Genomic DNA, 11,671 nt, shown 5'->3' with positions numbered 1-11,671 from the left:
GCTCCGACCGGCGGGGGCTGGCGACGCGGACGTGGGTACGGTTACTGCGTGCTTTTGATGGCAGGTTTCTAAAGTCAAGGAGTGAAAGAAGAAACAAAACCTGGGGAAGATTCAGGAAGACCTGGCCGGAAATCGTGGTATCCATAGAGACACCGTCGGAAGTTAGGGTTGCTAGGGGGCTTGGACGCGTGGGCTCATTGGCGCCATGGCTGAAGTCCCAGATGATTACAATTCCGGCCCTGATGAAAATGAAGTCCTGGGGTCTGAGAGACCACAACTGCCTGGGCTTCTTAAAAGAGCTGAAAGTGCGGAACCAGACGTCAGGGCAGAAGCAGACCCGGAGCTGCTGGAAGAGATGGACCAAGAGCCACAGTCAGAGACGGAGGAAGAGAACCTCAAAGACCTGGCGCTCGAGAGTACTAAGAATGCACAACCATACCAAAACCCAACCCAGATGCCCGAGGAAGAGATTCCCAAGGAGTCAGAGATAGATCTTGCTAGCAAGACTAAAACAGGTATCCCCGAAGATATAATGTTGGAGGCATCCGGAGGGATGGTAGAAGAGTTTTTCAAGGATTTGGAGGTCCGTCTGGATGAAAAGCAGGAGGAGCCAGACCTGGAGCCACCGGAGGAGGCCACGCCAGCTGTTACAGAGGGTGTGTTCATACAGTCAGCTAAGGAAATAGATCTAGAGCTACCAAAGGAGACTGAGTCTGAGGTTCCAAGGGCCACACTCAGTGAGACAGGATTAGAGTTAGTAGAGGAGCCCAAACCAGGGGTTCCAGAGGAAATACTTAGAGAGCAAAATGAAGAGTCAAGTCTAGAACCTCCAGAGCAGACCGAACCTGAATTTCCAAGTGAAGAACCAAGGAAATCAATTGAAGAGGCAGTTCTACAGCCACAAAAGGCGACCACATCAGAGTTTCCAGAGCAGACACAAACAGAGTCACCTGAGGAGAAAAGGACAGAGCCATCTGAGCAGACCATACTGGACTTTACAGAAGAGAAAGCAAGAAAGTCTACTGAGGAGGCAGGTCTAGAGTCTCCGAAAGATACTAAGTCAGGGGTTTCAGAGGAGACAGAAAGAAAACCAAGTGAGGAAGAAGGGACTGAGCAGACCGAACAAGAATTTCCAGATCAGAAACCTAGTGAGTATACTGAGGAGACACAAACAAAGTCAACTGAAGGAAAAGTTCCCGAGCCACTAGAAGAGATCAAATCAGAGTTTCCTGAGGAAAAATCAAGAAAGCCAATTGAGGAAATAAGTCTAGAGTTATCAGGAGAGATCAAATCAGAAATTCAAGAGGAGATACAAAGAAAGTCAACTGTGGAGAAAGTGCTAGAACCACCAGAAGATACTGAACCAACAGTTCAAAAAGATAAGCAAAGAGAATCAGCTAAGGAGGCAGGGCTAGCACCACTACAGGAGTCCAAATCAGAGGACACACTAAGAGAGTCAACCGAAGAGAAAGGTCTAGAACCACCAGAACAGACTGTACCAGAGTTTGCAAAGGAAGAACCAAAGACACAGAGTAAATCAACTGAGGACACAGGTCAGGTACCACCACAGAAGACCACACCAGAGGTTCAAGAGAAGACACAAACAGAGCCAACTAAAGATAAAGATTCAGAGTTACCGGATAAAGATTCAGAGTTACCAAATAAAGCCCAATCACTACACAGACAAGAGACATATAAAGAATTTGCCAAGGAAGATAGGTCAGAACCAATCAAATTTAAGCATTTTGTAGAGAAAGATGAGCTAGAGGATTCTGACAATGAAGAAACATTGTTAGTAGAAGAGACTAAAGAAGTTATGAAAGACTCTATGTTAGAGTCTCTAGAGGTAAGAAACATAAACTCAGTAAATACAGATTATACATTTTCAAAAGAATCCCCAGAATTGTACAAGCTTATTGATATCAGTAATGACTTATATCCCTCAGAGTCTCAAGGATTTAAGAGAGTCCCTAAAGTTGCAGAAACTGGTACATGAAGATCAAGAAACTCAGCCAAAAGAAAGGATTGAGCTACCATTTGAGTGTCTTAAATGGAGCCCAGAAAAAGTCGCAGAGTGGATTAGCGAATTAGGCTTCCCTCAATACAAGGTATACAAAAATAACATTTCTTGAAATTATACTTTCATTCTTCTTATTCTTCTAGCCTTACTTGAGGTCTTGTCTCTTCCTTTCTAGGAGTATAGAAAAGTCCTGAACTATGGTAGAAATAACTTGGATTTTAATTTTGGCCTTTCCATTGATTGATCTTTTTATTTGGGGAGAGAAAAGGCGAGTCACATTTGTATGTTTTTCTTATTGCAGTGATTTAACTTCACTGCAATCCTTGAATAAAGACAAAGAAATTTAGTCTTTCAATAGAAAACTGTATTTTCCCCCCCAAACTGTATTTTAATAGTTTTCATCCAAGGTAGACTTTTTGGTACTTTGTGAAGTTGTTTTAGCTCCCTAACTTGAACTTGTACTATTAAGTGTCCCAAATATGTCATATGTATCATGAGCACCTAACAGTACTAATTTAAATAGGCAATTAACTAAAAATAGTATTGTTAAAAAAGACAAAGTGAAAAGTAAATCCTTTTATTTTATTGATGCCAATTATGTTCTTAGGCTACTACAAAAAAACAAAACAAGATCTAATATTTTTGTAACCCCATACTTAAAATGTAATTGGAAGCATGAAAGAACTGATTGTTTCATGCCAAAAAATTTTAGCAAAAGCTTAGACGGAAAATATGTAAGATTATTAGGATTAGTACTAAATTTAAACTTAATTTAAATTTAAAATTTGTTCGGTATAGAACAGGAGGAAAACATGATTTATTCCCTTCCTGCCTTCCCTCCTTCTCTCCTTCCTTCCTTCCTCCCCCCTCCCTCTTTTCTTTCTTTCCATATCTCCTCCTTCCCTCCTCCTTCCCTCCTCCCTGCCCTCTTCCCTCCCTTCCTCCCTTCTTTTTTTCCTTCCTTCTTTCCTTCCTTCTTTCCTTCCTTCTTTCCACCATACATCTTTTGAGTGATGTTCTCATTGTACTGACAGGAATGTTTCACCACAAACTTCATCAGTGGCCGAAAACTCATCCATGTAAACTGCTCAAACCTCCCTCAGATGGGGATAACAGATTTTGAGGACATGAAGGTGAGTCGTGTATCAAATTTCCCCACAGACCACTGTAACAATGCTACTGGGTTCAAACAAACCTCCTTTTCTTCCTCCCTGGCTTCCAATTTCTGTCCACAGTGTTCCTGGACTCCCAGGCCCCGGGTTTCCCCCTCCCCCTCTCTCTCCCCCTCCCTCCCTCTCCCTCCCTCTCTCTCTCTCTCTCTCTCTCTCTCTCCCTCCTTTGATCCCCACAAAGATCCCATGAACTGTCAGCTCCTCTTATAGCATATGGTTTTCTCCATCCCCACTCGTTCAGACCTTTATTGCCTTACACTTAGAACATCCCAGCAACTTTCTGCTGTGGGCCCCCTGTATTCAAGAGTGCTTCTTTTAAACACTCACCTTCCAACCATATGTATGGTACTCAGAAACCTTTGGATACCCTCTGCCTACATGATAGTCTCAACTCCTTAGTTTAGAATTCAAGCCCCCCACAAGTTTTCTCCAGCCACCATCCTCTTCTGCATGAATCTTCTGTTCCAGCCTCACAGGTCTCACTCCCTCCCAAACCTGTCGTTTGCATTCCTCCTTCTGCAGCTTGCCCCTTCTCTATGGCTAATATGAATCTTAATCGTCTTTGAGACCCAGCTCAATTTTCTCCTCCCCAAGAAGTCCTTCCTGACCTTCCCAGGTCACAGTAACCTCTCCTTCCAAGATCTCATACCTTCTATGTCTCTACCACCCATTGGCACTTCAGTAACACCGTACATATTTTGCCTGTTGTGTACCTAACTTGAAAACAAGTTACATTAACCTCTTTGGACCTAAGATTTCTCCAGTACCAACAGTCCATGACCATGTTTCATTGCCTATTAATATTCTCCATTTATAGTGTTTAATAGTTTAAAAAGCTTCACATACATAATCTCATTTATAACCTTTCCTTTAATACCAGCTCCCACTAGTATGATGATACCAGTGGTTTCATTCAGTACACTATTGCCCATAAATGGTTCTGCCTCAGTGGTTCTCAAACTTAGGTAGTCTTCAAAATCAGATGAGATTTTTTAAAAAAGATTCCTAGGCTCCACGTTCCAGAGATGTTGATTTATTACATGCAGGGTAAACCCTGGAATTTGTTCCCCAGGTGACTCTTGATCAGGTCTTAGAACCATATAATTCTATAAGTGATACGATTTAGAAAATAAGAAAACTATACTTGTTAATACCTAATCCCTTTCCCTGGCAACAAGAAATACAGAAACCCTTTAAATGACTAAACACATTAAGCTCTAAATGAGCATTTAATCTCTTAAACTCTACTAACAGCTCTCCTGACGTCCCTGACTCTGGTCCAGTACCACAAGGTTCATTCTAGCCTTCCTAGCCTTCCTACTCCCCAACCCCCTTCGCTGCTTTGTAACTTCTTTCTCTGACAATGAGAAGCCTGGCTCTCCTTATCTGTAAACATGTATCCCTAGGAGAAATACATTTGCCAGAGTACAGTGTTTGTATACAGTTGTTTTGTCTTTAGTCTTATACTACCTAGACTGATGATTTTATCATGGCACACATAAACTAGTTACTAAAATTTTGTAGCATACAAAAAAGGTGTACTTTTTGCCAAACTGTCAAAAAAAAAAAATAGCCCTAGCTGGTGTGGTTCAGTGGATTAAGCACCAGCCTGTGAAAAGGTCGCCAGTTTGATTCCCAGCCAGGACACATCCCTGGGTTGCGGGCCTGGCCCCCCCTTCAGGGCATGTGAGAGGCAACTGGTTGATGTGTCTCTCCCTCTTTTTCTCCCTCCTGTCCCCTCTCTCTAAAACTAAATAAATAAATAGGTATAATTCTGATTCATTCACACCTAACAGCTATTATTGTGTTGGCTATTGTCATNGTCAAAAAAAAAAAATAGCCCTAGCTGGTGTGGTTCAGTGGATTAAGCACCAGCCTGTGAAAAGGTGGCCAGTTTGATTCCCAGCCAGGACACATCCCTGGGTTGCGGGCCTGGCCCCCCCTTCAGGGCATGTCCAGTTTGATTCCCAGCCAGGACACATCCCTGGGTTGCGGGCCTGGCCCCCCCTTCAGGGCATGTGAGAGGCAACTGGTTGATGTGTCTCTCCCTCTTTTTCTCCCTCCTGTCCCCTCTCTCTAAAACTAAATAAATAAATAGGTATAATTCTGATTCATTCACACCTAACAGCTATTATTGTGTTGGCTATTGTCATTTTTTCATTTGACAATCTAAGGGAAAAGAGGTCAGTGCCCCTGACTAAATAGTCATGTATTGCCTTTTAAAAAAATTGTTGCAGCATACCAGTTGAAAATCACTGACCTAGACAAAGCACTGGTTTTCAAAGTCAGCTCCTTTCTTCCCTACCTCCTTAGTGACATTATGTCTTATTTTGTAATACAGTTAGTTTAATTTGTCCACAACGTGTATTCTGTCAGGGGTTGCACAGCATCCTGGCTCTTTCAAAACTTGCATAAGGCTGCACTGTATGCAGTTCTGTGGGTTTAAACCAGTGTACAGGGTCAGGGATCGGAGCCATTCTAAAACCCTAATATTTCCCCTGTGTCCCCTCTGTAGTCGGCCTGTCCCTCCACCCCAATCCCTGGCAACCACTAAATTGTTTTTTGTCCCTTTGGTTTTGACTTTTCTAGAATGTTGTGTAAATGGAGTCAAATATATGTAGCCTTTCAGTTTGGCTTCTTTCCTTTAGGAAAACGCATTTAAGATTAATTCACATTGTTATAGGAATCAACAGATTTTGAGGAAATTATACATCTCTTTAATGATGGTATAGATGATTCACATTTAAACCATGCAAATTAGGCCTTTAGGTTTAATTAAGGTAAGCAATAGGTTCCAGTGAAGCAAATGTGCCTTGCTACTATAAGGTAACTAAGCAGTGTGTAATAAATTAATAATGATGCCCTGGCTGGTGTGGCTCAGTGGGTTGAGTGCTGGCCTGTGAACCAAAGGGTCACCGGTTCGATTCCCAGGCAGGGCACATGCCTGGCTTGTGCGCCAGGTCTCTACTTGGGGACAGGTGAGAGGCAACTGGTCGATGTATCTCTTACACACCCATGTTTCTCTCCCTCTCTTTCTCCCTCCCTTCCTCTCTCTCTAAAAGTAAATAAATAAAATCTAAGATAAATAAATAAAAATAAATTGATAGTGAAGCAAATCCATCAACTTACAAATAAAAGCAAAATTAGCAGCTTTTTAAAATCATGGTCAATGCACAATTCAATGATGATGTAGTAAAAATAGGACCTTAAGTGTTGCAGAGACCTGCACGAGCCCATGAGAAGTAGGTGCTCCGAAGTGATGCCAAGCATTGAGGAGGAGCCACAATCCTAGAATATGGAATTAAGTATCCTTAGAAAACTTGAATATTAATCTTCCTGAATACCTACTTTAATAATCCTTACTAGCTCAATTAAGTTACCAGTATGTTGCTTTAAGTCTTAGGCAAAAATAAGGTCTATTGCTTGTTATTCATCAAGAACTCACAATTAAAGAAAGAAAGAAAGAACTCACAATTTTAGATAAATTTGTAGCCCATCAGAGGACCCTCATGGTCCATAGTGAACCTCAGACACACCTGAGGAATCACAGAATTAGAAGAGGGACGGTTAGAGTATATTTCTTGATTCTACATGTAACTGATTGCTTTATAACACTTTCAATTTCTGCATTAAAGATTTAACAGCACTGACCTCTTTCAGCCTACAGTAGGCACATAGCTATTTTGGTTAATAGTGAATATGTCTGTGACTACAAGATTCTTCCTCGGGGCACCCCCTGTAAACCTCAGTGAGTTTGTGAAACAACCTCTTCTACTTAGGGACATTCAGAAGGGGAGTCGGGGTGGGATGCTGACCAAGCAAGGTGCTCAGTGTAGCAGCACCAGTCATCCGTGAGGATTCTTAAGAGCCACTTGTAGTAGTTTGGATCTCAACTCTTAGAAACCTCAGTGGCCACACACCTCAATTAGTATTTCCACTGGAAAACAAGGCAACTATGTAAATGTTCTTTTGCCCACACACCATCTCTAGAGTCTAAACAAAACCAAGTACGATCTGAGAAGAAAGGCATCTTGCCTGTCTAAAATACGTGGCCAGTGGGGAGCTTTGTGTCAGGCTTAGAATGATCTGTGGCATGAATTTTATAGTCTTGTAACTATAGCCAGTAGTTTTAAACTAAAAAAAAAAAATCCACTCCACATGTTCCTTTGGCTGTGTTCTAGCAGCAATTTCATGAATGACAGTCTCATCCAGACACAGAATATGAATTTAAATAATAGTATTAATAACAGACCTATGATTAAAACTAAAATTTGAAAATTCAATAACCCCTTAATCTAGGATATCAAGTGGCATAGTGCTCAATGAATATAAATTATGTTTTAAAAATACTGAGAATTGTGGCAAAAGGTGCTTTAAAAGAATATATAAGTATAGGTACTAATAAAACAGCTGGGACTTTAATGTCTGCTGTTCAGTGTTTAAGATGTATTTTTGGTGAAACAAATTGAATAACTATTGCATAATAATTTTTTTTACTTAAAAATTTTTTTTCTTTATTTTTTTACTCTAGAGAGAGGGGAAGGGAAGCGGGGACAGAGGGAGAGAAACATTGATGGGAGAGAGAAACATCAATCAGTTGCCTCTCACATGTGCCCCAACCAGGGACTGAACCTGTAACCCATGCATGTGTCCTGACCAGGAATCGAACTGGCAACCTTTTGGTTTCCAGGATGATGCCCAGCCAGCTGAGCCACACTGGCTAGGGCCATTATAATTTTTTCTAGCTGCAGATTAATTGAGCTTCTTATAGACCTGTTATTTATCAACCTTTCCAGAGGCAGGCACGGCTCCTAATCTGCATATTATTGGCTCAGACAGTTGCTCAGATCGCTCAGCCAAAAGAAAGAAATGACCCATCCATAGCCATCTGATGTAAGCACCTAGAAACATCTTTAAATGAGATTTGAAAAGATAAATTATGTTATGTTTCTCTTAAGAACTTTGTTTTGATAAGGCCAGGCTAGTAAGCCTTTCAAAATGTTATTTTATTCATTTATTTTCCCATAGAGATAACTTAAGGGGTTAGCATTCAGGTGGCCTAAGAGACTAGGTAAGACTGCTTTGATGGAGTTGTGTTTTCAGGTTAGTCCCATTAAAAAACCACCCTTGTGTTTCAGGTCATTTCTCGGCACACGCGGGAACTCCTGGGAATTGAAGAACCTTTATTTAATCGCTCCATCAGTCTTCCCTACAGGGACAATATCGGCTTATTTTTAGAGCGAAAAGGTCACACTGGGGTAAAATCTGATTCCTTGACCTTATCAGACTTTGTGCAGACAGCAGGATTACGAGATTATGAGCCACGAGTAACTGCCCCTCCCTCAAATGAGGCATTATATTATGAGCCATAAGGAAAAGCCACTTCACTTAGCTGGAAAGATCAAACCACATTCCTTGGGGGAAGAAGTGTGGTCGTGTGGGGTTTCTTTTTCCTCTCTTCCTGGATAATTGGAGGTGGAACTCCAGGCTCTATTCCTGGTTCTACTGCCAACTCCCAGCACCTTCCCTTTATTCGTATTTTCATTTAGACTCCCGTTAAAAGAAAGATAGCGATATTTCTCTTCCTGGGTAACTGTAAGAATTCCCTGGCAACTCCAGTAATGCATCTGGTAGCAGGAATATGTCGGGTCTCCTGCCACCCGTGAGAGTCCCCTCCACAAATGCAGAAAAGGAAAGGGCTTTCTCGGTGAGTGCACCTTCCGTCAGACTGAGACCGCGCACGTCACAGATGAGCTGCTTCTGAGTGTGCCAGGGCAAGGCGACCTGCCCTTTCACACAGCCAGGCAGACAGCCCCTTACAGGGCATTAACTGTCCACGTCCAGGGCAGAGACTTCTCCCGTCTCTGCCACAAACGGAAGTGGTTCTTCCGGACCAGGCATCAGGCTGGGCTCCCATGGACTTGGGGAGACCCAGCACCCTCCTCCTGGGTGCTCACAATTCAGAGATGTCCCCAAACCCCCCAAAAGTCAGTCCTGGAATATGAACAGGGCAGAAGGCTTATCTGGCTTTTTAAAATATTGACATACATCTCAAAAATGGGGAGGGAGAGGATTTATATTAAAAGTTTTCTGAAGGAAATATTTTAAGAAAAAGGAAGGGAGAAGCTCTCTTTCCCTTTTGGCATCAGAGAACTATTTTTAAGTATATTTGAGATTTGTATGTACAAACAGCGTTGCTTGTGAAACTACCCTTTGAACTAGGGTCTGAGGTTGATTTACCGGGCTCTCTCACGTGGTGCCTGCCAGACCTTTATAAAATGAAATTCGGGCCAGAGTTGACCCATGACTGGATGCTCAAAAGAAATTACAAAATGTTTCTTGTTGCTTGAATAACTCCAGTTCTTCTGCAGTTTTGTGGTCTCTTTCTTTCTAGTCGCACTTCTTGATTCTCAACACCACTGCAGAGCTGTGTCCCCCAGAAGGGCAGTGAGTGACGCACCCTGCCCGGCTCCCTGCGCCTGACTCGATCGGCAGGGGAACACATTGCTTTCTTTTCTGTCCTACTGAGAGAAGGGACAGCGCCTCAAACAAGCATTCATACCAAGTGTTGATGTTTTATAATCCTTAGGGTGTTTGTTTTGTTTTTAGGCTGGTCATTTGGGGAGTGAACCGTCTCCCCAGGACTCTTCCAGTTTTTTTTTTAATTTATTGATTTTGAAAGAGAGAAATATCAAATTGTATCAAAATGTTGTTCCACTTACTTAAGCATTCATTGGTTGGTTATTGTATGTGTCCTGACCTGGAATTGAACCTGCAACCTTGGCATATCGGGACTATGCTCTAACCAACTGAGCCACCTAGCCAGGGCCCTGAAAATATGTTTTTACTGATGAGAGAGAAAGAGAAAGAGAAAAAGAGAGAGAGACATGAACGTGAAAGAGAAACATTGATCGGTTGCCTCCTATACGCTCGCAGTCGGGGGATCGAACCTGCAACCTAGGTATGTACCCTGACCAGGGATCAAACCTGCAACCTTTTTATGTACAGGATGACACTTCAACGAACTGAAACACCCAGGCAGGGCCAAGTGTTAATTTGGTGATGAAGCTAATTTTTTCCCAAATTGGACTAACAAAATTTTATCTCAATCAACTCAATACCATTGGGTTTGCCTGACTCATAATTAAGCAAAAAAAAGAAAAGTGTATGTGATTCACCTGGAGCCATGGTAGTTTTCCTATACGGTGACTGGCTTTGTTCAAAAGCCCGGAGCAGTTAGCACATGGTGGTTCCGTTCAGTGACAGCAGGGTCAGTGTCACCTTGCTCAACTTGATGGCCACTGCTGGTGTTTTCCACTGGATTACAGTTGATAAAGTATTTACAGAACATACGAGGGGGAACCCCAAAAATGGAATCTGTCTATAAAAACTGTGTATTTACTCTTTATATGTTTAAAATGTAGTCACCTTTAAAGCACTCTCCATTTGCTGCAATACATCTATCAAGACATTTTTTCCGCTGCTTAAAAGAGTTTTTGAACTCGTCAGTTTTGATGCCTTTTAGTGCTTCTGTTTTTTGTTTCACCACCTCACATTGGCAACACATTTCCCTTTGAGGACTTTTTCATCCAGGAAACAAAAAAGTTGCTTGGGTGAGATCAGATGAATAGGGAGGGTGGGGCACAGGGGTCATGTCATTTTTTATAAAAAACTCCTGAACACTCATTGTGGTGTAGGCAGGTGTGCTTGTAAATCACCCATCATGGAATGGGAAAACACATTGAGAGTCTTCAAAAAAATTCACTGAAGCCAAACACAGCCGCTCACGACACCACCAGCTGGTCCACTGACACAGATGGGTTCCCAGAACACTCACCTAGCAGGAGGAGGCCTGTACCACAAGGGGCCTGCCCTGCAGAAGATAATCCTTGGCTTTTGGGGTACCCCCTACTAAAGGAAATAAATTAGCACTATAGAAATAAGATCTATATTTTTAGAAATTATTTTTAGTCATTTAATATAAACTTATTTTTTAAAATGTTTGTACCGTTGCCCTGGCCAGGTGCCTCTGTTGGCTGGAACATCGTTCCGTACACTGAAAAGGATGCAGTTTCCATCCCTGGTCAGGGCACAGGCCTGGGGTGCAGGTCCCATCCCCAGTCTGGGCACATACAGGGCCCATACAGGAGGCAACCCATCGATGTTGCCCGCCCGCCCTCTCTCTCTCTGTCTCTCTAATATCAATGAAAACATATCCTAGGCTGAAAATTTAAAAATAAATGAACAAATTAATAAAACTAATGTTTGTATGGTTTAGAATACTTCAAATGGGAACGGCTTTAATGGTAGTGTCAATATGGAGCTGAACTAAGCATGAAATGAGTCCTACGTTTATTTACCATACATTTCACCTCTCTATATAAAATGGTAGGAATATCAAGCTGTATCCTTTCTTAGCTACACACTGCTACAGGAAAAGAAGCTAATAATGATGTTATACCTTCGTAAATTTAGCTTT

General features: G+C 42.1%; 1 protein-coding gene across 1 annotated transcript; it reads left to right on the top strand.

The window, feature by feature from the left end:
* The first annotated feature begins 3 nt into the window (after positions 1-3).
* SAMD15 (sterile alpha motif domain containing 15) lies at positions 4-9,551 on the top strand. The gene is made up of 4 exons (XM_037031630.1): positions 4-1,846; positions 1,947-2,108; positions 3,055-3,153; positions 8,331-9,551. The coding sequence occupies exons 1-4, from the start codon at positions 206-208 to the stop codon at positions 8,562-8,564; spliced, it is 2,136 nt and encodes a 711-aa protein (XP_036887525.1). The 5' UTR covers positions 4-205; the 3' UTR covers positions 8,565-9,551.
* The last annotated feature ends 2,120 nt before the right edge of the window (positions 9,552-11,671 follow it).

Source organism: Sturnira hondurensis, unplaced genomic scaffold, assembly GCF_014824575.4.
Source record: "Sturnira hondurensis isolate 20B ecotype Veracruz unplaced genomic scaffold, ASM1482457v3 Scaffold0021143, whole genome shotgun sequence".
Lineage (NCBI taxonomy): Eukaryota > Metazoa > Chordata > Mammalia > Chiroptera > Phyllostomidae > Sturnira > Sturnira hondurensis.
This window is presented reverse-complemented; position numbering and strand designations above follow the sequence as displayed.